A 21287-nucleotide genomic window follows, 5' to 3' on the forward strand; every position below is an offset into this window, starting at 1 on the left:
GACTGAGGATCGAGGAGAGCAGGGACCGAAGAGAGCGAGGATCGAGGAGAGCGGGGACCGAGGAGACCGAGGAGACGGAGGAGAGCGGGGACCGAGGAGACCGAGGATCGAGGAGAGCGGGGACCGAGGAGTCCGTGGATCGAGGAGAGCGGGGACCGAGGAGTCCAAAGATCGAGGAGAGCGTTGACCGAGGAGACCGAGGAATGAGGAGATCGAGGATCGAGGAGACCGAGGAGAGCGGGGACCGAGGAGACCGAGGAGAGCGGGGTCCGAGGAGAGCGCCGACCGAGGATACCGAGGATCGAGGTGAGTGGGGCCCGAGGAGACCGATGACCGAGGAGAGCAGTGACCGAGGAGATTGAGGAGAGCGGAGAATGAGGGGACCGAGGTTCGAGGAGAGCGGGGACCGAAGAGACCGAGGATCGAGGAGAGCAGGGACCGCGGAGCCTGAGGATCGAGGAAAGCGGGGACTGAGGAGACCGAGGATCGAGGAGAGCGGGGACCGAGGAGACCGAGGATCGAGGAGAGCGGGGACCGAGGAGACCGATGATCGAGGAGAATGGGGACCGAGGATCAAGGAGAGTGGGACCGAGGAGACGGAGGGGAGCGGGGACCGAGGACACCGAAGATCGAGGAGAGCGGGGACCGAGGAGACGGAGGAGAGCGGGGAGCGAGGAGACCGAGGACGAGGAGAGCGGGGACCGAGGAGACGGAGGATCGAGGAGAGCGGGGACCGAGGAGATGGAGGAGAGCGGGGACCGAGGAGACCGAGGATCGAGGAGAGCGGGGACCGAGGACCGAGGAGAGCGGGGACCGAGGAGAGCGGGGACCGAGGAGACAGAGGATCGAGTAGAGCGGGGACCGAGGAGACCGAGGATCAAGGTGAGTGGGGGCCGAGGAGACCGAGGATCGAGGAGAGCGGGGACCGAGGAGACCGAGGATCGAGGAGAGCGGTCTGGAGGAAAAATTTATGTGAATGTATTCTAAATTGTAACAAATGGTGTGGGAGAAATGTAAGTTTTACGCTACAAGTTGAATTGGCTGTCCTTTTTAGCCAAGAGTCTTTTTCCCTAAATGTTGATAAAATGTGTTTGTCTGGAGCGGTGTGACCAGACAACAGCGAACCTTTGCCTCGAAATGTACGTCGTGTGCTTCTCAGCAACAAGAGGACACGTATGCACTCTGAGTTGGTAGCCCCCACCGCTCTCTCCTGGAGGTATAAAATGCCTTGAAATGTAAAATTGTTTTCGTGCAAGCACGTGAGGATGTATAGCATCTCAGTGGCTTGTACTCCTTGGGATTGACCAAGTACAAAGTTAGAATAAAACTCTCTGATGTAATATGGAAGTGAATTGAATCGGGTTTGGTTTAACTGTGAACCAAAAGTAAGAATAAATGAAATAGAACCAAATAATATTGCTAAATGGGGATTCTTAAGTTCATTGTACGAGGGTGGAAGTGTATGGTGGATAATTAGAAAATAAATTGTTTTACAAAGAAAGGACTTGTGTGGACATCGGTTATCAGTGTCAGTGGGTTTTCTGCAGGATTTTATAACCAAATCGGACAAACGTTAAACTCTGCCTGAAGTTAAATTGGATTCCACATTCAACCAGGAAGAATCCTTCAATGATCACAACGGGGTGGGTAAAAAAAAATCCACATCAGCGGGGACCGAGGGGAGCGGGGACCAAGGAGACCGAGGAGAGCGGAGACCGAGGATCGAGGGGAGCGGGGACCGATGAGACCGAGGAGAGCGGGGACCGAGGAGATTGAGGAGACCGAGGATCGAGGAGAGCGGCGACCGAGGAGACCGAGGATCGGGGAGAGCGGGGACAGAGGGGACCGAGGATCGAGGAGACCGAGGATCGAGGAGAGCGGCGACAGAGGAGACCGAGGATCGAGGAGACCGAGGATCGATGTGAGCGGGGCCCGAGGAGACCGATGACCGAGGAGAGCGGTGACCGAGGAGACCGAGGAGAGCCGGGACCGAGGAGACCGAAGATCGAGGACAGCGAGGACCGAGGAGACTGAGGATCAAGGAGAGCGGGGACCGAGGAGACTGAGGATCAAGGAGATCGGGAACCAAGCAGACCGAGGATCGAGGAGAGCGGGGACCGAGGAGACCACCGTGAGGCAGACTGGTGATTTTGATAAATTCAAAGCTATGTTTGCAGATGTCTTCAAACTCCTTGAAAATAGTGCCTCTGTCAAAATGATTGAGGTCCTTCAGCGGCAAACCAGGGCCACTCACACTGAGGATGATAAATCAGTTGATCGAGCTGAACGCAGTGTGTGGTTAAAAGATCTTTCAGAGGTTGGGGCTGCATTTGAGATCCAGATCCACAAAGCCCAGATCATCATTCGGAGATCATACCAGGTGGGTGTTGCTGTTTACCAACTGGCCAAGCTGTGCATCCTGGAGATATATTCTGACTTCCTTGATCGATATTTTGATCGATATTTTGATCGCAAGAACTACGACCTCATCAAAATGGACACTGACAGAGTATGATAGACACATTAATGCACATGAGATGTACTGTTAGCCCAACGGAGGCTCGTCTAACATTTTTCCATCCACGTTCGACCCCCACCTTTTTCCATCGACATTTGACACCCCGTTCAGCAGCTTTATGGACGCTAACTGGCTCTTTTTCGTATCGGGCTGAACATTGAGGTGATGATTATTGTTGACGTTTTATGAGTGATTCGTGTTTTCGATCGGTAATTCTGGCAAATGTCTGCTTTCTGCCTTTATTCCAGAACCACAAACAAGGCATCCTAGGCCAGGAATGATCACAAGACGGGCGGTTTGTCACGTACAATGATGCGCCAATAGGCAAGGTGGATTTGGCTGAAGTCTGCTTGAGGCTCCGCCCAGCCAGGCCGCCTATAAAAAGGACAAGTGGACCGTTTTTGTCAGTCAGTTGGTGATAGCTTCTGGCGGTTCTTACAGCTTGGAGAGTTTTGCGACAGTTTGTGTCAGTTGGTGACAGCTGAGCAACGGCTATTTTGAGTTCCAGTCAGATGATTGGTGAGCTGGCGACAGTTGAGTTTGTGACAGTTGGTGACAGCCTTGCATCCTTACAGTTACTCACAGTGCTTCAGCTTCTTATATCTCCAAACAGTTGTCGGTCGGTTGTGACTCCTGGTGGCTCCTGACAGTGGGTGATGCTCGGTCCGTTAATGCCGGTCCTGCTCGAGACCTGCTCTTCGCATACCTGATTCTTGGCGTCCTGGTTCCTGGGGGTGGCGATATGATGTCGATTGGCGTTCAAGCCTGTTTGAGGCAGGGGGCTGGCAACGGACCAGGCACGCTCACACATTTCAGGACGTTTTATTTGACATACGACGACTTCTATTTGGTGAGCGAGACTGGATTTCTCCCCCCCCCCACCCGAATGATCTGCTGGGTACCCTTGTCTCATGTTTAATTGTTAAGTAAGGCGTAGTGAGAAGCATCTTCTCTTTATCTCTTTCTCTTTCAATGCCTGATTAATTCTTTATTTGCATGCGATTATTTTGATTGATTTGAATTTACTTATTTTCACCACAAGGAAATAAAAAGTTCTTTTTATTTATTTATTTTTGATTATTTATAAATTCTTTGTTGACATTCCAACCTGTCCATGCTTGTCCTTTCCTTTCATTGATCCAGCATTGTCCGAACCTAGATAGACCTGGAGGTAATTACGAAACTAATTAACCTGTCCTCGTTGGCGTGCACCAGCGGTTAAATGCTCCGCCACCCAAATTAAGATCTAATCAAGATAAGATTGGTGCTTTGCCGAGGGCGCGCTCCCCGTTCAGGAAACCACGTGACCTCTAGTTAAACAGCAAAATTAGACGGTGGACACTGGAACTCGTGGTTAACGGGGATTAACCCCTTCATAATACACTCGGTACCCGTGGCCGTAACTCTATATATTGTTACGGCTGTGGAAATTCGCAAACCACCATTCAGGGCCCGTAGGTGAGATAACTCTAAGTACATGTGTAGTTAGCCCCAAACCCGTTGTTTAGAGGGAATTTATGTGATTCATTCGGGCTGCAACGCTTTGAGATAGCCGTTTTTCTGTTCTATCTTTATTTTGAACCAACCACGTCTCAACCGCCATCATACAACAACCACCACGCCAGCCATCGTCACCAACTGCAACCACGCTCCAACCCTCGGACAACAACAACAACGCCAACAGCCACGACCTTTACCTTCACAACTCGATACCACAAACATCGCATCACCGTCATTCCCAAACGGCACCATAACCATCAAACCACCACTGATAAACCCTCCACCACCCTCACCTCTCTCCTTCTACGGCCATTCCCGCACCACCTGTGAACACTGAGCGTCGGGCTGTCTTGGGCTCGTTCAGCGATACGCACCGAGCCGCGAGTGCAAATAGCGGCCTTTCCGAGGGAGAATTCGGATCAAGAACGCTACACGCCCACTTCTGATCCGTCCAATAAGCAAGCGCGGAGCGGCTTGGCCCCGCCTCCAGGCGCGTCTGTGTGAAATCAATATATGCAAATTCTAGGATCAGGGGAGGTTCACGCCCACTTTTCATCCGTCCAATTGGCGAGCGTGGCTCCGCCCCTGAGGTCATCCTGATCCGGATATTTGCATATTGTTTTCTCCTGCCGGCCTATAAAACGGTGAGCGCAAGGCGAATCGTGGCAGAGTGTGGCAGTGGCAGAGTATGGCAGTAGCAGAGTGTGGCAGTAGCAGTGTGTGTCGGCAGGGCAGAGTGAGTCGAGTCATCGGTGTGGCAGCGAGTTGGGTTCTGCAGTCGGCTGAGGAGAGTTGCGGGAAGAGGCAAAGGAGCTCGGGTCCGAGGCGAGAAGGACGGCGGTCGGCGACGAGGTCGCAGTATGAGATCGCCCGTCGCGGGACCCAAGCCAGCCAGCCATTCTCCTCCCCCAGGGCATCAACAATTCCCCCTTTCCCCCGCGCTGAGATAGTGCAAAAATGGGGCCCCGTTCCCACCCCACTCCAAACGTCATGCCAACGAAACCCGCCAAGGAGCACGGAGTCGGGGCACAGCCACGCGGCCACAGCTGCGGCTCGTCCGCCAACGCATCACGAGGACGCAGGTAGGACCCCCCGGTCTTGCGGACCTGGCCGCTCCTCCAGGTCACGCGCACATATTGGCCTCCAGGCCTGTCTGCCCCCTTGTCTATGAGGGTGGCTTCTTTCCTTTGGTTTTGAGTAAATGTGTGTTGGTGCCATCTGTAAAGTAGAACTGTATAAGTGTTGCCGTGTGTACGCATATTTGGTAGTAACTCTGCATCATTGTTTCTTTTGTATTAACTGCTATATGTGCATTTTGACTGTTTGGCTGTATATGTGTGCTTTCCGTGTGTCGCGTAATAAATGTGCATTGTGTGAACTGTTTTCCCGTTTCGCTTCGTCTTTTCTTCATTGACCCTCCATCCTGCTTCACGTAAAGGGTTCGTTGTGGGCTTAATATGCCCGGTAATTAATCTGAACCGTCCAGGTCGGCGATAACACCGCTCGGTTATCCCGATAGCACGGAACGGGCCGCCCAAGCGGCCTGTGTCTGGAGTCGACCTGCGGCGAGGTGCGATTGCCCGGTCGACCATTCGCGCAGGTACTTAGGTAGATCGAATTTGGCGAGCGACCCTATCCTGCACAGGTGGGCAATTGGCACGATCGTGGTGAAGTTAAATCCCCACCCGTGACTAGCTCCCGGTGTTGGTCCGAGAGGGTCACGACTGAATTGTCCGTCCGGTGGGCGACGTGCCACGATTCGAGTCACGTGGCCGTCCGCAAATATATATATATATATATATATATATATATATATATATATATATATATATATATATATATATATATACATACAGTTAAGCACAAAATTATTCATACCCAATGAAAAATCTGAGTTTTGCTTTTATCTCACACCTACAAGCTGGAGTGGTGTAACTTTCACTTCACCCAAGGACATTTCGTTGGCATGTACAAATCCACATATATTTTGGCTCAACATTATTAGCATAACAACAGAAATGTTAAGATTTCTGTTTTTATGCCTGTCTAAAATTATTCATACCCCATACCAAGTCTCAGAATTGAAGCCAATGTTTGTGATAATGCACTTTTTTTTGATATTCCTAAGATTCTTTTATGATGTTATGCAATTATTCCAAGATGTGTGCATACAATTTGAATGCATTACAAATGTGGTCTATTGAATGTACAGTGAGGAATGTTACAGAACAACACTCTGCTTTTAGACTATAAATTAAGGCGAGCTGATGCAATCATTCTCAGGTCATTGTGAGCATGGCGAAGAAGAAGGAAGTCAGTGAGGACTTTCGGTTGTGCATTGTGAATGCTCACAAGGAGGGGAAAGGCTACAAAGCTATTTCGAAGCAGTTCCGAGTGCCAGTTGCCACCATACAAAGCATAATTGGGCAGTACAAGGAGTTCCACACTGTAAAAAAAAAAACATTGAAGGACGTGGTCGGAAGCCAAAGGTGTCACCTCGTCTGGCAAGAAAAGTATGGCAAGAGGCTAACACCAATCCACGGATCACAATTAAGGCTCTCGTGAACAACCTTGGCGAGTTTGGGACCAATATATCAAGGCAGACACTCCAGCGGACGTTGCATAAGGGGGATCTCCATGGACGCCGACCAAGAAAGACTCCACTCCTCCATCCCAGGCAAAGAAAGGCTCGTCTAGGCATAGCAAAAGCTCACATAGACAAAGATCCAAGCTTTTGGTCCTCAGTTCTGTGGTCGGATGAGACGAAAATGGAGCTTTTCGGGCACAGAGATGTTGCTTTCGTTTGGCGAAAGAAAGGTGAAGCATACAACCCTAAGAACACAGTCCCGACCGTCAAGCATGGAGGCGGGAGCATAATGCTTTGGGGATGTCTCTCAGTCAGTGGGCCCGGCAATCTCGTCAAAGTGGATGGCATCGTGAAAAAGGAGCAGTACATCAAGATCCTTGAGGAAAACATCAAACAGTCCGCAGAGAAACTTCACCTCGGGGAGCATTGGACATATCAGCAGAACAACGATCCAAAACACACTGCAAAGTCAGTCTAGAAATGGTTCCGGGATAATGATGTAGACGTTCTAGAGTGGCCAAGCCAAAGTTCGGACCTCAACCCAATCGAGAATCTGTGGAGGGAGCTCAAGACCGGAGTGATGGCAAGGAAGCCTTCCAACCTCAAAGACCTGGAGACCTTCGCGAAGGAGGAGTGGGCCAAAATCCCTGTAGAGACATGCAAAAACCTTGTGAGCAAGTATAAAAACCGTTTGGAGACTGGAATCACAAACAGAGGCTTTTCCATTGATTACTGAATGTGACTTTGAACTGATCTAAGCAAGGGTATGAATAATTCTGGACAAGACATTATTTTGTAAATCTATCAATAAAATACCCACGAAACAATGTATTTCTTGAAATGTCTCTTGCAGTGATTCTTTCAGCTGTTTGTCACATTCTTATGTAACTTAAGCCAGAAGAAACTCATTCCTAAAATAACACGATTCAAAATACTCCATATTTGGTGAGGGTATGAATAATTTTGGGTTTAACTGTATAGATATATATATATATATATATATATATATATATATATATATATATATATATATATATATATATATATATATATATATATATATATATACATACATATATACTGAAACGCAAAAGAAACTTACCACTTGTTTGAAATGTAATAAAATTGTAACAGTTCAAAATAAAACAAACCAACAATTGCCAATTGAAACATTGGCATTTTATTGATGACATGTCAAGTTTTTGACCAAGATACACCATCTCATAAGTTTGTTCTACAGTACAGAACAGCACAGGGTGCAATGTCAGTCCCCTTTCAATAGCGTGTGGCCACCATTGTTTTGGATACAGGCAGTGCATCGTCGGTGCATACTACCTCCCAGTCTTTGGATGGATTGCTGCTGGATTCTGTCCCACTCAGTCCTCAATGTCTGAAGCCATCTGACTTAGGACCATCTGTCCTAAGTCCTTCGGACCTAAGTCCTTAGGCCTGTCCTGCCTTGCAGTGGTGACTCTTGGCCTCCCTGATCGAGGTCTGTCATCTGCAGAGTTGTGGAGGGTGTCTCTGTCCACCAGGGCCGATATCGTCTGGTGTGAACAGCCAAGGCGACGTGCCACCTCACGGTAGCTCAATCCACCTTGCAGTATGCCCAAGGCACACTGCCGTTGATCCCTTGATAATCGTGGCATGATGATTGAAATGCCCATTTTGCACTGGCCTTTTTAAAGCCAATATCAAGACATCACGTGCAGCTCATTAAAATCATCCCGTACCCCTTGGCTAATCACTGACAGTCAAAACGGCTGTTCAACAGCTGTGCTATGAAGTGACCATTGAAGGTTCAAGTGACCATCCGTGACCGTTTTGGCTGATAGTGAGGACAATATTGTCCACAAATAAGTTCACACATTTTCTACACGCAGTGTTATTGTTGATATTTGAAGGTTTAAAAGGTGGTAAGTTTCTTTTGCGTTTCAGTATATACACACGCGCACACACGCACACACACGCACACGCGCACACACACACACACACACACACACACGCACACACACGCACATGCGCGCACACACACACACGGATATAACAAAACCCAATCACATCTCTCACCCGTATTTGGAGAGAATAACCAATCAGCTCTCACCTAATTACCCAACATGGCGAGGAATATCAAATAAATAAACTCCCATGCTCTTCTGGCCAAAAAAGCTGCATAAAGCAACCAAAAAAAGCTACACAAGGTAAGCCTTTTGCTGGTTCAAACCCTATTTGGGTTGCTCTGCAGCTGCAGGCATTTACCTTTTTCAAAAAGAAAAAAGATAAAAATGATATCCAAATGGAATTTGGCCTCGATAAGTGTGCCAAGTGCACATTCATAAAAGGTAGACCAAAAAAACAGATAACATAAAAATAGATCTAATACAACAATACAGGAGCTACACAACAAAGCATCAAACAAATACCACGGAGTAGAAGAGGGCCACCAAATATATTTTTCAAAATATGCAAAAATTATCAAAGAATACCTTTGTAGAACGAGGCTGATCCTAAAAACATACCTCTCTCCAAGGAACAAAATCAAAGCCATAAGCCATCTTGCAATACCAGTGTTCCAATACAGCTGAGGAAGAGTAAACTGTCCACAAGCGGAAATCAAACAACTCGATATAAAAATAAGGAAACTCCTCACTATCCACAAAATGTTCTATTAAAAAATCAAAGCATCCCGAGAATGTACGTACTAAGACGAGGAGGAGGTGGCAGCCTGATGGAACTCAACCAAGTGCACAGAGTGACGACTGTCAGATTAGCAGGGTACATGAAAAGTTCAAGAGACTCCTGAATACAATTTGTTCACAAGCATGTACACAACAAACCAGAAAAGGTTATCGTCACTCACTTTGCAAAAAACTTCCAAAAACAGGGGTGAATGGAAGATGTCACAGACCAAACTGAAACAGCAACAAATACAGACCAAACAATTGCAAAAAAAGACGAAAGAAAAATATAAGGCGAAATTTCAACAGATATATACGAACAACTGGGAGGGAGAAAGAAAAAAGAGCAGGAAAATATATATGAGAAAAAAAAAGTTGGACAGATTGGGAATGGACAAAGAAGGATCACTGGAATGGTGAATAAAAGGTCAGCTCAATTGGGATGGAGAATGAATCCTTATCAATGGCAAAGATCAAGGACACCACACGGATGGTGTAAAGAAAATGGCAGGACCGAGTCATTCGGCCAAGTGTAGATTCTGCAAGGTAGAAAGACAGCACGAATCACCTCCTATCGGGATGTAAAAAAAATACTCATGTCTCAACAACTGTACACACAAAGGTACAACAAGGTATGTCGAGTAATCCACTGGCACACCCACAAAAACTTCAATATCCCAGTTGCACAAAACTCATGGAAACATGAACCAAAAGCAATTTTTGAAAACAAAGAAGTAATGCTCACGTACGACCTGATGATCCCATCCAGCATGAACATGGAAAACAAAGCACTGCGACTGGACATAGTACTCAGATACAAAAAAGGAAAAGGCGGCATTGTTAATTAAGGTTTCAGTAACCGGTGATTTTGGTCTAAATAACGTGGAAATCAAGAAAATGACCAAATATCAGGATCTCAAAAATGAAGTGGAGATCCTTGAAGCTGAAGTCTGCCAAAATTGTACCAGTGATAATTGGAGCAACGGGAATGATGAAGAAGAACATCCTGCAAAGATCATACAAAACATCCCTGGGAACATTACCACAAACAAACTCCAGTTGGAGGCTGTCCGGGGCTCGGTGACAGTCGTGAAAAGAGCCTTTGGAACCGGATTATGGAGAGAGCAAACGCGCGCACGGACGCACGCACGCGCGCGCACGGACGCACGCACGCGCGCGCACGGACGCACACGGACGCACGCACGCGCACGGACGCACGCACGCGCGCACGCGCGCACGCGCACACACACACACACGCGCACACACACACACACACACACACACACACACACACACACACATATACACACACACACACACACACACACACACACACACACACACACACACACACACACACACACACACACACGATTTGGGTGCAAGTGCCACGAGCTGTAGACCTTCTCTGTGCTTTCTCAAACACAGTCGGGAGCCCCAGAGAAAGACAAAGCAGACATATTCGTAGCTTTGCGTGTCAGATTCTTTGTCCGCACGTCCACGGATCAATAAGATGCCGCTTGGGTCTCATTGTGCTCTGCGGGCCCGGATAACGTGTGACCCCTCCATCACAACCACAGGGAACTACATTGTCTTACAAACGAGGTTCTGAGATGAATGCGGGTCCATGACCGGGGACAGTTCGCAACAATGTTCACTTATCACCAATTTACCCCAAAATCAGACTCGAACGTTTGCTTCCATTGTTCGGCGTTTATCAAACGAGTTAATTACAATTGTTAGGTACCAATCGCATTGGTGGACATTGAAGATGTTATCCAAGTCATTCATCTTCTCTTGTTAATCATTTTCACCGATGCACTCATATTAATCCTCATTCTTACCAATACAGTACCATAAACAATCTGCGCTACCCGAACAATTACGCGCCTCTCGTTGCACAAACTGAGAAAACTATGAATAAGTAAACGCGACACGAAACCCAAAAGGCGAACCCGAGAGGGCTTTCCACCCTCAACCGTACCCCAAAACCTCAACTCCCCCCTCCCCCGAATCGAGACACAGATACACCCCAAAACCTCAACTCCCCCCCCCCCCCAATCGAGACACAGAAAACAAACAAACAAAAAAAATAGCCAATCGACAAAGGCTTAGCACAATGTTTCGACAACCACCGACATGCGATCATCGCAGACCGGTTTGCAATTTGCTACTAATGATTCTACCATGGCGCGCACACGCCCAATTATAGACTCCACAAACTGCTCGGAGTGGGAGGGAAGAAATTAAAAACAGCTGATTTGTGTGTCAAAGGTTGTGGCACGACATTGACTTATTCTGAGCCATGAAACTTCACTGCTTTTCAACGGATTCATAAATACTTCGAAATAAAAACACAATATTTACAATTCGTCTTCCACCAGCAGAATCACCTAAATCAACGGGAAACTTAAAGCAGACACCACAATGAATGATGCACAAAGGAATTGCAGAGATGAGCAACATCTTTTTGGTGTGCATTCGCTCTCTAATTCAATATACTCCCCCGTGTACCTCAATACCTGGTGTTCGATTCACACTACGTGGACTGATACTAGGTATGTACATGATGGGTTTGCTAAGATGCACAAGGGTGATGTTTTCATCTTCTCTCTCTCTCTTTCTCCAGTCATTCTCTTCCCTCCCATTCCCTCATGCTTTCTCCAGCCCCTGATCAAAGTACTGCCCTCCCCCATCTCTCCTCCCCACCACTCCTTCAGTGTATAAAAGGTGAGTTCGGGGCCGGAATGTATGAGCCGTGTATGTGCATCCTGATCCCGCCGTAAAAATGCCAAACTTCTCCGGCACCTGGAAAATGAAGAGCAGCGAGAAATTTGAGGATTACCTGAAAGAGCTTGGTAGGAAATTTTCGAATGTTCCTCTTGTTTTTAACAAAAATATTCCCACCCAACCCCTCTTTCACCTTCCCCCCCACACCCAATTCCCTCTGCCAGATCTAACTCTGAAAATGTGTTTGCGATCGGGACGGCTCCTCTATTGCTGGTTTTCACATCGATAACTAACTAATTGTTCTAAAGTGAAAGCACTACAGCAATGAAGGAGATAATGGTGAGTTCATTTTGATGACCTGCTGGTTAACCTGAACCAGTATCCCATGTTACTCCGGGAGGACCTGGTAGTCAGCATCTAATAATAGTCCCTTGGACGCTCTTAAGACAGCTTTGATGTATGTTTCATTGCAAATGTCTAACAAAGGGTGTGCACTCCGTTTATATAGGTATAAACGTGATGCTCCGTAAAATGGCAGCGACAGCCAAACCCACCGTGGAGATTCGGCAGAACGGAGAAAGCTTCTACATCAAAACATGGACATCCATACGCAGCACCGAAATCTCTTTTGTGGTGGGACAAGAGTTTGAGGAAGAAACGATGGATGGAAGGAGAATGAAGGTACGAAACGTGTTGGTACATCTTTTGTTATGGGTATTGCCAGCGGAATGGGCCAGGTGCAGTGTGACCACTCCTTGGCTTTTTTCACAAGATCTTGGCTATTCGTTGTTCACCTTGGCGTCTTGGATTTCTCTAGGTTTTCTTGGCGTATAGGTTTCGTTTTATCATCGCTTTCCCGAAACCTTGTGAATTCTTGGCTTTTTTCATTGGCTCACCTTGGCATTTATGAAAATGAGGAGTGGTCACACTGGCCAGGAGGACAGCCGAAAGGTATGGGTACTCATCTTCAAGCTGCGTAGCCCGATTCAAACCTTGACCCAGGTATAAACTGTTAACCGGGTGTTTTGCACGCATGGTGAGGCATCATGTGAGAGCCTTCCATCGGAAGGACGTTGAGCTGGAAGACCAGTCTGCTCGCACCGGTCGTTGGTGGACATTAAATATGCAATGGTGTCCTTCGCGAAAAGGAGATGAGTTATCGCCGACACCCTGGTCAAATTGTAAATTCCTGCCCGACTGACTGCTGGAGAGCAACAGCAAACCACCCAGCATAACCTTTGCCAAGGAACCGATTCGGCAGCACCAATGCTCTGTCAGTGGTATGGTACATTTGACTGATTGATTGCCAATGTGTGAAAACCCTTGGGGGTGGAGTTTTGCACGGAGGAAAATTTCAGGTTTGGGGAGGGAGGAGGTACAATGGGTTAGCCGCCTGCTGGTGCGGTGTCGGAGGAATATCAGCGTCCTGGAGCGCACCATTACCCATGAAGAATGTTAATCCGACCGCTCGATGTGTTTGCGCATTGGCCTTTGTCATCTTGAATAACATTCATACGACAAAAGAAAAGCTCTGTTTGTCTCCTGTGTCCTTTCCTGTCTTCGCATTAACCCCACCCCAAACCCCACTGCGGAGACGCTCGAGTTCGAGTCATGGGGTTTTCAAGGCAAGTGGTGTGACCGACTGAATGTAACCGACAGACTGAGGTGTTGCAAAGTTTGCTCAGGACATTTCACCTTGTCTGCACGCAGAGTTTGGTGAAGTATGAGAAAGACAACAAGCTGAGCTGTCAGCAGAGGCCGCTGAAAGGGGATGGGTTGGACACGGCGTGGACGCGGGAGCTGGTAAACGACAACGAGTTGATATTGGTGAGAAACTCAAACAGCATTCAATGCTCATCTCACAACATCCATCCTGCAATATGTGCAACTTTCTGATATAATCATACGTAGGAGTGTACATGCATTAAAACACGCGAGAATTTCATGAATTGTACAGAATCATCATCCTTGCGACAAGTTCCAAAAAGAGCATCATATAAATTGTTGAAGTAGTTTCCTAAGTTGTCCAAACAAATTCAGAGGTGATTTTCCAAAATAACCTTTTACGTCACCAAAGAACAGTTTGTATTAGTCGAGAGAATCCGTATCACCAAAAATCGAGACCCGCAGTGTGTAAAAGTGCAAAACTACAACCGACTCAACGTTTCAGCCACAGAAGGCTTCATCAGTGACCAACGCAGGCAATGTTTGCTCAGATCTAGAATACCCTCCAAAATACAGAGACGGCGAGGACCCCAAGAACCAGATCACTATCCGTGCCACTTATGCAATCTCGGAAGGCATTCAAGATACGAATGCACATTGCCCGTGTTAGTTCCTCGCGAAGGCCACTCTGTTGCTGAAAGGTCGCACTTTGTTGTGACTGTCATTTTTTTGACAAAATCTCGAGTTGGTTATCTCTTTGCTATTTCATGCTTTGCGGTACTTGCATTGACGGTGACTCAAGAATGAGTCCACTGGAGAATCTAATCGATTGCCTTAAAAAAAATAAACTGGCTTTTACAATTTTAGGTAATTTCTGTTTTTAAGGAATCTATTAAGAAAGAGGCAACCGCAGTGACGTGTGGCTCACCTATTATTTTTGCAGACGATGTCATGCAAGGACACGGTGTGTACCCGCGTGTACGTGAAGGAGTGAAGATACCGGAATGGTACATGTCTCTGATTTTGAGCATCAAAGGACATGAAGGAGAATCCTGCGGTCTCTTCATTTGGGACATCCTAACGTTTACAATCTGTAGTAATTTTCAGTGCAAATATAATGATTATATTGTAGCTTGTAATGTAGGAGACAGCGAGGGAGGGTCGTGCCTTTTCGCACGACAAAGCATAAACTTTTGTTTTACAATTTAATCTTACCTAGGGTCAGTCGATCCGCTTGTTGAACTCTTGTCTTTAATGTCAAGGCGCTTCTACGCCTCCCGCTGCTAGAAATATTAAATGACCCCGGTTTGTTCACTCGACATGCACTGTTTGTTTGCTGCGAGCTACAAGAGCAAAGGTTTTCTAAGGTTGGCAGGAGCCTTTTCGAAACAAGGCTTAATGGAGTAAATCAGCTGAGAAATGATCACAGAAAAGCACTTAACCAAAAATGAAATCTTAAAAAAAAAAAAACAATCGCATATACATATATACCAACTACAAGAACAGTCCTTTTGAAGGAAGGTGTGCAGTTTACGAGTAGTTTCACCTTGACATTTTCTAAATGTGAAACAAATTAGGACAGCCACACATTTCGTAAATACGAGACAAATTGTCAATGAGACTGCAAAATCCGTATAATGGAACAAAATATTTTTCTCAAAAAAACAATGTTATCTAAGTTATCAAACCATATTAAACATTTCAGATCATCATTTTGAGCCAAATTAATAACTGCATGTATACTGGCAGGGGATACCAGGTGCTGCTCAGCTCGGTGCAGACCTTTCCCCGGCGGTGGTTTTGGGACGTGTTGGACATTGAAAAAGCTGTGGAGTTATCGCAGCATTGCCTGACCTCACATTCCAATATATACCGTATCGTCTTTATATAGGCCTGACGGCCTTTGGTGGCCTCAAAAACAGATGTCAAGGCCAATGCATGGTAGCTTAAAACCATGACCAGCTGCTGAAGTACCCAGACCCAAAATTTAGGGTCTCCTGGTAATACGGTTTGGTTGTAAAAGAATAACGTAAAAACGCACAAACAAACACCCAAACACACAAATACTTGAAAAAAAACAAAAAAATAATTATATACATTTCTACTGTATAGTAATAAATAAGCAGGGGCAAATCCGGTCTAATGTGACATTTAACCAGCTTCCTGTGAGCGTCCTCAGGCCAATAGACTTGAGGACATGGGTGAAATGTCACTTGAGACTAGATCTGCTCTTGCTTGTTTATTTCTCAATTAGCAGAGTACATCTTGGTACCCTTCTAGTTTGATGCACCCTTTTCCTTTTAAAATGCATAATCCCAACCCTCACAGGCCACAATCAGCCCTTCAACTCCCTCCAACATTTTCTTCACCGTTGGTACAAACATCCAGTTACCACCGAGGCCAGGAAGGTTCACGACCAGTTCACGTCTCGTGTTGCCCAGAAGGCGATTTGTACGAGTCTTAAGCCCGTAGGACACACAAGCCAACGTTTGTTCAACTAACGAGCAAGTGCACCCAGGCAGCGTCAGGGCGGCGTCACGGATGGCTGATTACACAAAGATTTCCCTCGGTATTACCACTCCTCAATTTCCTCCCTGAATGCCTTCCAACAGGAGGGGTCAACCGCTCCCAGATGCGACAGTCCGATTTCACCATCGCTCTGGGGGTAGGAGAGGAATGGGTTAACACAATTAGGTGGACTTCAACTTTGGACAAATTCATCTATGACAGCCAAATACAGCTGACACTTTGAATAAAACAGAAAATGAACAGCTCGTATATATATATATATATATATATATATATATATATATATATATATATATATATATATATATATATATATATATATATATATATATATATATATCTCGAGGCCAGGGAGGCATAAAAAAAATGAAAAGTTAAACAACAAATTAAATGGCAATTCCAGCAAAGGGTAAGATCATAAAGAGTCAACACTCGAGATCAAAAGCAGGAGCAGATCCAAAAGGAAAAACCAATATAAAGACAAAAAGACCAAAAAAACACACAGCACATGGGACACTCCGAATGAAGCAAGGGAAGCAAGGGGGAAACAGTTTAATCTGATATGATTATGATGTACCACATAAGGTTACAAATCTTTTCCTTCGATAAGTATACAACAAATTACTTGGCTGTATATAATAAGGGTGAACAACCTGAATAATAACATTTATTAGACCCCAAGATCTTGAAGAAATTATACAAGACAAAATTTCAAGCAGTTGTTAGATGAAATAAGAGGCACTAAAACAATTTTTAGATGTCACCCTTTGTATACCGGTATCTAACATGGATGTACTCATTAAAACAATGACATTCTTTTTAATCATCAAAAAATAATTTCCATTCTTACCCTATCCTTCCGCTCCAAAATCATATTTATATATATATATATATATCACATGTAAACGTCAAAAGCAGTCAACCAGACACCCACCCACATCTCTCACCTGTGAATGGAGGGAATAACCAATCAGCTCTCTCCGTATACATTAAATCCAGGTAGCAAGGATTATAGAAATAAATCGACTCCTCCCATGCTCTTTTTAATTTTTTTTCATTTATATGTTGACTGCGTTTGATGTTTACACGTGGTACATGCATGGGAGGGCTCGTTAGTATGCATTTGTCTGCAATGTCGCTGATGATTCGCCAACAAGCGATAAAACTGGTCCAGCAGCTGAGGGGGAGTGTAGCATTGGGATTCTCATGGTGTACCATCTGTGAACGTATTTACAGCTGTGGATGAAAGCTGGGAAGCGTTTACCTCGGTCATCTTTCATGGTTGCTTTATGCAGCTTCTTCGGCTGGAAGAGCATGGAAGGTGTCAATTTATGAATATAATCCAAACCACCTGGGTTTAATTGATCAGGTGAGAGCCAAGTGGTTATTCCCTCCATTCACAGGTGAGAGATGTGGGTGCGTTTCCATTTTTTCAAATATATATATATATATATATATATATATATACAGTGGGGAGAACAAGTATTTGATACACTGCCGATTTTGCAGGTTTTCCCACTTACAAAGCACGTAGAGGTCTGTAATTTTTATCATAGGTACACTTCAACTGTGAAAGACGGAATCTAAAACAAAAATCCTGAAAATCACATTGTATGATTTTTAAATAATTAATTTGCATTTTATTGCATGAAATAAGTATTTGATCACCAAACAACCAGTAAGAATTCCGGCTCTCACAGACCTGTTAGTTTTGTCTTTAAGAAGCCCCTCCCATTCTCCACTCATTACCTGTATTAACTGCACCTGTTTGAACTCGTTATCTGCATAAAAGACAGCTGTCCACACTCAATCAATCAGACTCCAACCTCTCCACAATGGGCAAGACCAGAGAGCTGTCTAAGGGCATCAGGGACAAAATAGTAGACTTGCACAAGGCTGGGACGGGCTACAGGACAATAGGCAAGCAGCTTGGTGAGAAGGCAACAACTGTTGGCGCAATGATTAGAAAATGGAAGAAGTTCAAGATAACAGTCAATCTCCCTCGGTCTGGGGCTCCATGCAAGATCTCACCTCGTGGAGCCTCAATGATGATGAGAAAGGTGAGGGATCAGCCTAGAACTACATGGCAGGACCTGGTCAATGACCTGAAGAGAGCTGGGACCACAGTATCAAAGAAAACCATCAGTAACACACTACGCCGTCATGGATTAAAATCCTGCAGTGCACGCAAGGTCCCTCTGCTCAAGCCAGCGCATGTCCAGGCCCGTCTGAAGTTTGCCAATGACCATCTGGATGATCCAGAGGAGGAATGGAAGAAGGTCATGTGGTCTGATGAGACCAAAATAGAGCTTTTTGTTTGAACTCCACTCGCCATGTTTGGAGGAAGAAGAAGGATGAATACAACCCCAAGAACACCATCCCAACCGTGAAGCATGGAGGTGGAAACATCATTCTTTGGGGATGCTTTTCTGCAAAACGGACAGGACGACCAACGTATTGAGGGGAGGATGGATGGGGCCATGTATCGCGAGATCTTGGCCAACAACCTCCTTCCCTCAACAAGAGCATTGAAGATGGGGCGTGGCTGGGTCTTCCAGCATGACAACGACCCGAAACACACAGCCAGGGCAACTCAGGAGTGGCTCCATAAGAAGCATCTCAAGGTCCTGGAGTGGCCAAGCCATTCTCCAGACCTGAACCCAACAGAAAATCTTTGGAGGGAGCTGAAAGTCTGTGTTGCCCAGCGACAGCCCCGAAACCTGAAGGATCTGGAGAAGATCTGTATGGAGGAGTGGGCCAAAATCCCTGCTGCAGTCTGTGCAAACCTGGTTAAGAACTACAGGAAACGTCTGATCTCTGTAATTGCAAACAAAGTTTTCTGTACAAAATATTAAGTTCTGCTTTTCTGATGTATCAAATACTTATTTCATGCAATAAAATGCAAATTAATTATTTGAAAATCATACAATGTGATTTTCAGGATTTTTGTTTTAGATTCCGTCTTTCACAGTTGAAGTGTACCTATGATAAAAATTACAGACCTCTACGTGCTTTGTAAGTGGGAAAACCTGCAAAATCGGCAGTGTATCAAATACTTGTTCTCCCCACTGTATATATATATATATATATATATATATATATATATATATATATATATATATATATATATATATATATATATATATATATATATATATATATATATATATATATCCGATAGAAAGTCGAGACCCCCTTTCAGAGTTTTCACTTTTTGTTGCCTTCCAGCCTGGAATTAAATTGCATTGAATCAGACTTTTTCCTTCTTTTACACATCGTAACCCACAACTTACTTTAAAAATAAATAAAAATCAGGAAATTAATTAAAAATACAAAACAAGAATGTCTTGGTTGGATAAGTGTCCACCCACCTTGTAATTGCATTCATAAATTAACTCAGGTGTAACCAATCACCTTCAAAATCACACACACAAAGTTAATTGGCCTCTACCTGTGTTAAATTGTAGCAATTCTGATTATTTTAGAATAAAATCAGCTGTTCCTGTAGATTTCCTCTGCTTGGCAGTGCATTTCACAGCAAAGACCCAACCATGAGCACCAAGGGCAAAAAGCTTCCAGGATGAAATTGTGGAAAGACACAGAACAGGTGATGGGACTAAAAATATTTCAAAAGGCCTCGAATATCCCCTTGGAGCACAGTCAAGACTATCATTATTAAGTGGAAGGCATATGGTACCACCAATACCCTGCCTCGACCCCCTCGAAACAGGGTGACCAAGCAAGGAGACTATTCAGAGGTCACCAAGAAGCCAATGCTGACTTTGAAAGAGCTACATGCATTTATGGCAAAGAGTGGTCACAGTGTGCATGTGACAACAATATCCCAAGCACTTCACATGTCTGGCCTCCATGGTAGGGTGGCAAAAAGGAAGCCATTACTGAAAAAGCCCACCTTGAGTCCCATTGAGGTATGCAAAAAAAATAACAAAAAAACAACACTCCAGACATTCTGAAACCACGTGGCAAAAAGTTTTGTGGTCTCGAGAAACCAAGATGGAACTTTTTGGCCTAAATGCAAAACGTGACGTTTGGCGCAAACCCAACACTGCACATCACCGAAAAGAACACCATCCCTACTGTGAACCAATGTGGTGACAGAATCATGTTATGGGCATGTTTCTCATCAGCAGGGACTGGGATACTTGTCAGGATAGAAGGGAAAATGGATGGAGCAAAATACAGAAAAATCAGAGAGGAAAACCTGCTGCCCTCTGCAAGAAAGCTGAAATTGGGACGGAAGTTCACCTTTCAGCATGACAACGACCCGAAGCACACAGCCAAAGCTGCACTGGAGTGGCTAAGGAACAAAAAGATAAATGTCCTTGAGTGACCCAGTCAGAGGCCCAACCTAAATCCAATCAAAAATCTGTGGCATGACTTGAAGATTCTTGACTGAGCTTGAACAATTTTGTGCAGAAGAATGGGCAAATATTGCCCAATCAAGGTGTGCAACATGCAACCTAACCTAAGAGACTCACAACTGTCATGGCTGTCAAAGGTCATTCCACCAAGTAATGACTCGGGGGGGGGGGGGTGGACACTTATCCAACCTAGATATTCTAGTTTTGTATTTTTAACAATATTTTTTCGAATTTGCTTTTCACTTCGAAGTTGTGGGTTAAAATGTGTAAATAAAGGTGGAAAAAGTTTGATTTAATGCAATTTAATTCCAGGCTACAAGGCAACAAAAAGGGGAAAATTTTGAAAGGGGGTGCAGACTTTCTAGAGGCACGATATATATATATATATATATATATATATATATATATATATATATATATATATATATATATATATATTGTTGTAGTTTTCCCACCCGTCGGTGTGCGAGCAACCGCGTTTAGCCAATAGCGGTCGCTTCGCCCACCGAACGGACAATCCAGTCGCGGCTTTCCGGATCAACGCCGGAAACCAGCCATGGGTGTGTTTTTAACCACACTACAACCTTGTCCGCACTCTACCCGCGCTGCAGGGTCCGATCGCCAAATCTTCGATTTACCGAATTATTCGCGTGGGTAGGTTACTGAGAGATTGTATCTCAACGGGACCGCTTGGAAAC

At 45.3% G+C, this 21287-nt stretch overlaps 1 protein-coding gene across 1 annotated transcript; it reads left to right on the forward strand.

Annotated features, from left to right (window-relative positions):
* The first annotated feature begins 11985 nt into the window (after window positions 1-11985).
* Window positions 11986-14992, forward strand: LOC147020986 (cellular retinoic acid-binding protein 2-like). The gene is made up of 4 exons (XM_085890776.1): window positions 11986-12141; window positions 12522-12694; window positions 13724-13840; window positions 14622-14992. The coding sequence occupies exons 1-4, from the start codon at window positions 12072-12074 to the stop codon at window positions 14670-14672; spliced, it is 411 nt and encodes a 136-aa protein (XP_085746902.1). The 5' UTR covers window positions 11986-12071; the 3' UTR covers window positions 14673-14992.
* The last annotated feature ends 6295 nt before the right edge of the window (window positions 14993-21287 follow it).

This window comes from Eptatretus burgeri, chromosome 8 (assembly GCF_056783735.1).
Source record: "Eptatretus burgeri isolate ZD-2024b chromosome 8, Ebu_testis_v1, whole genome shotgun sequence".
Lineage (NCBI taxonomy): Eukaryota > Metazoa > Chordata > Myxini > Myxiniformes > Myxinidae > Eptatretus > Eptatretus burgeri.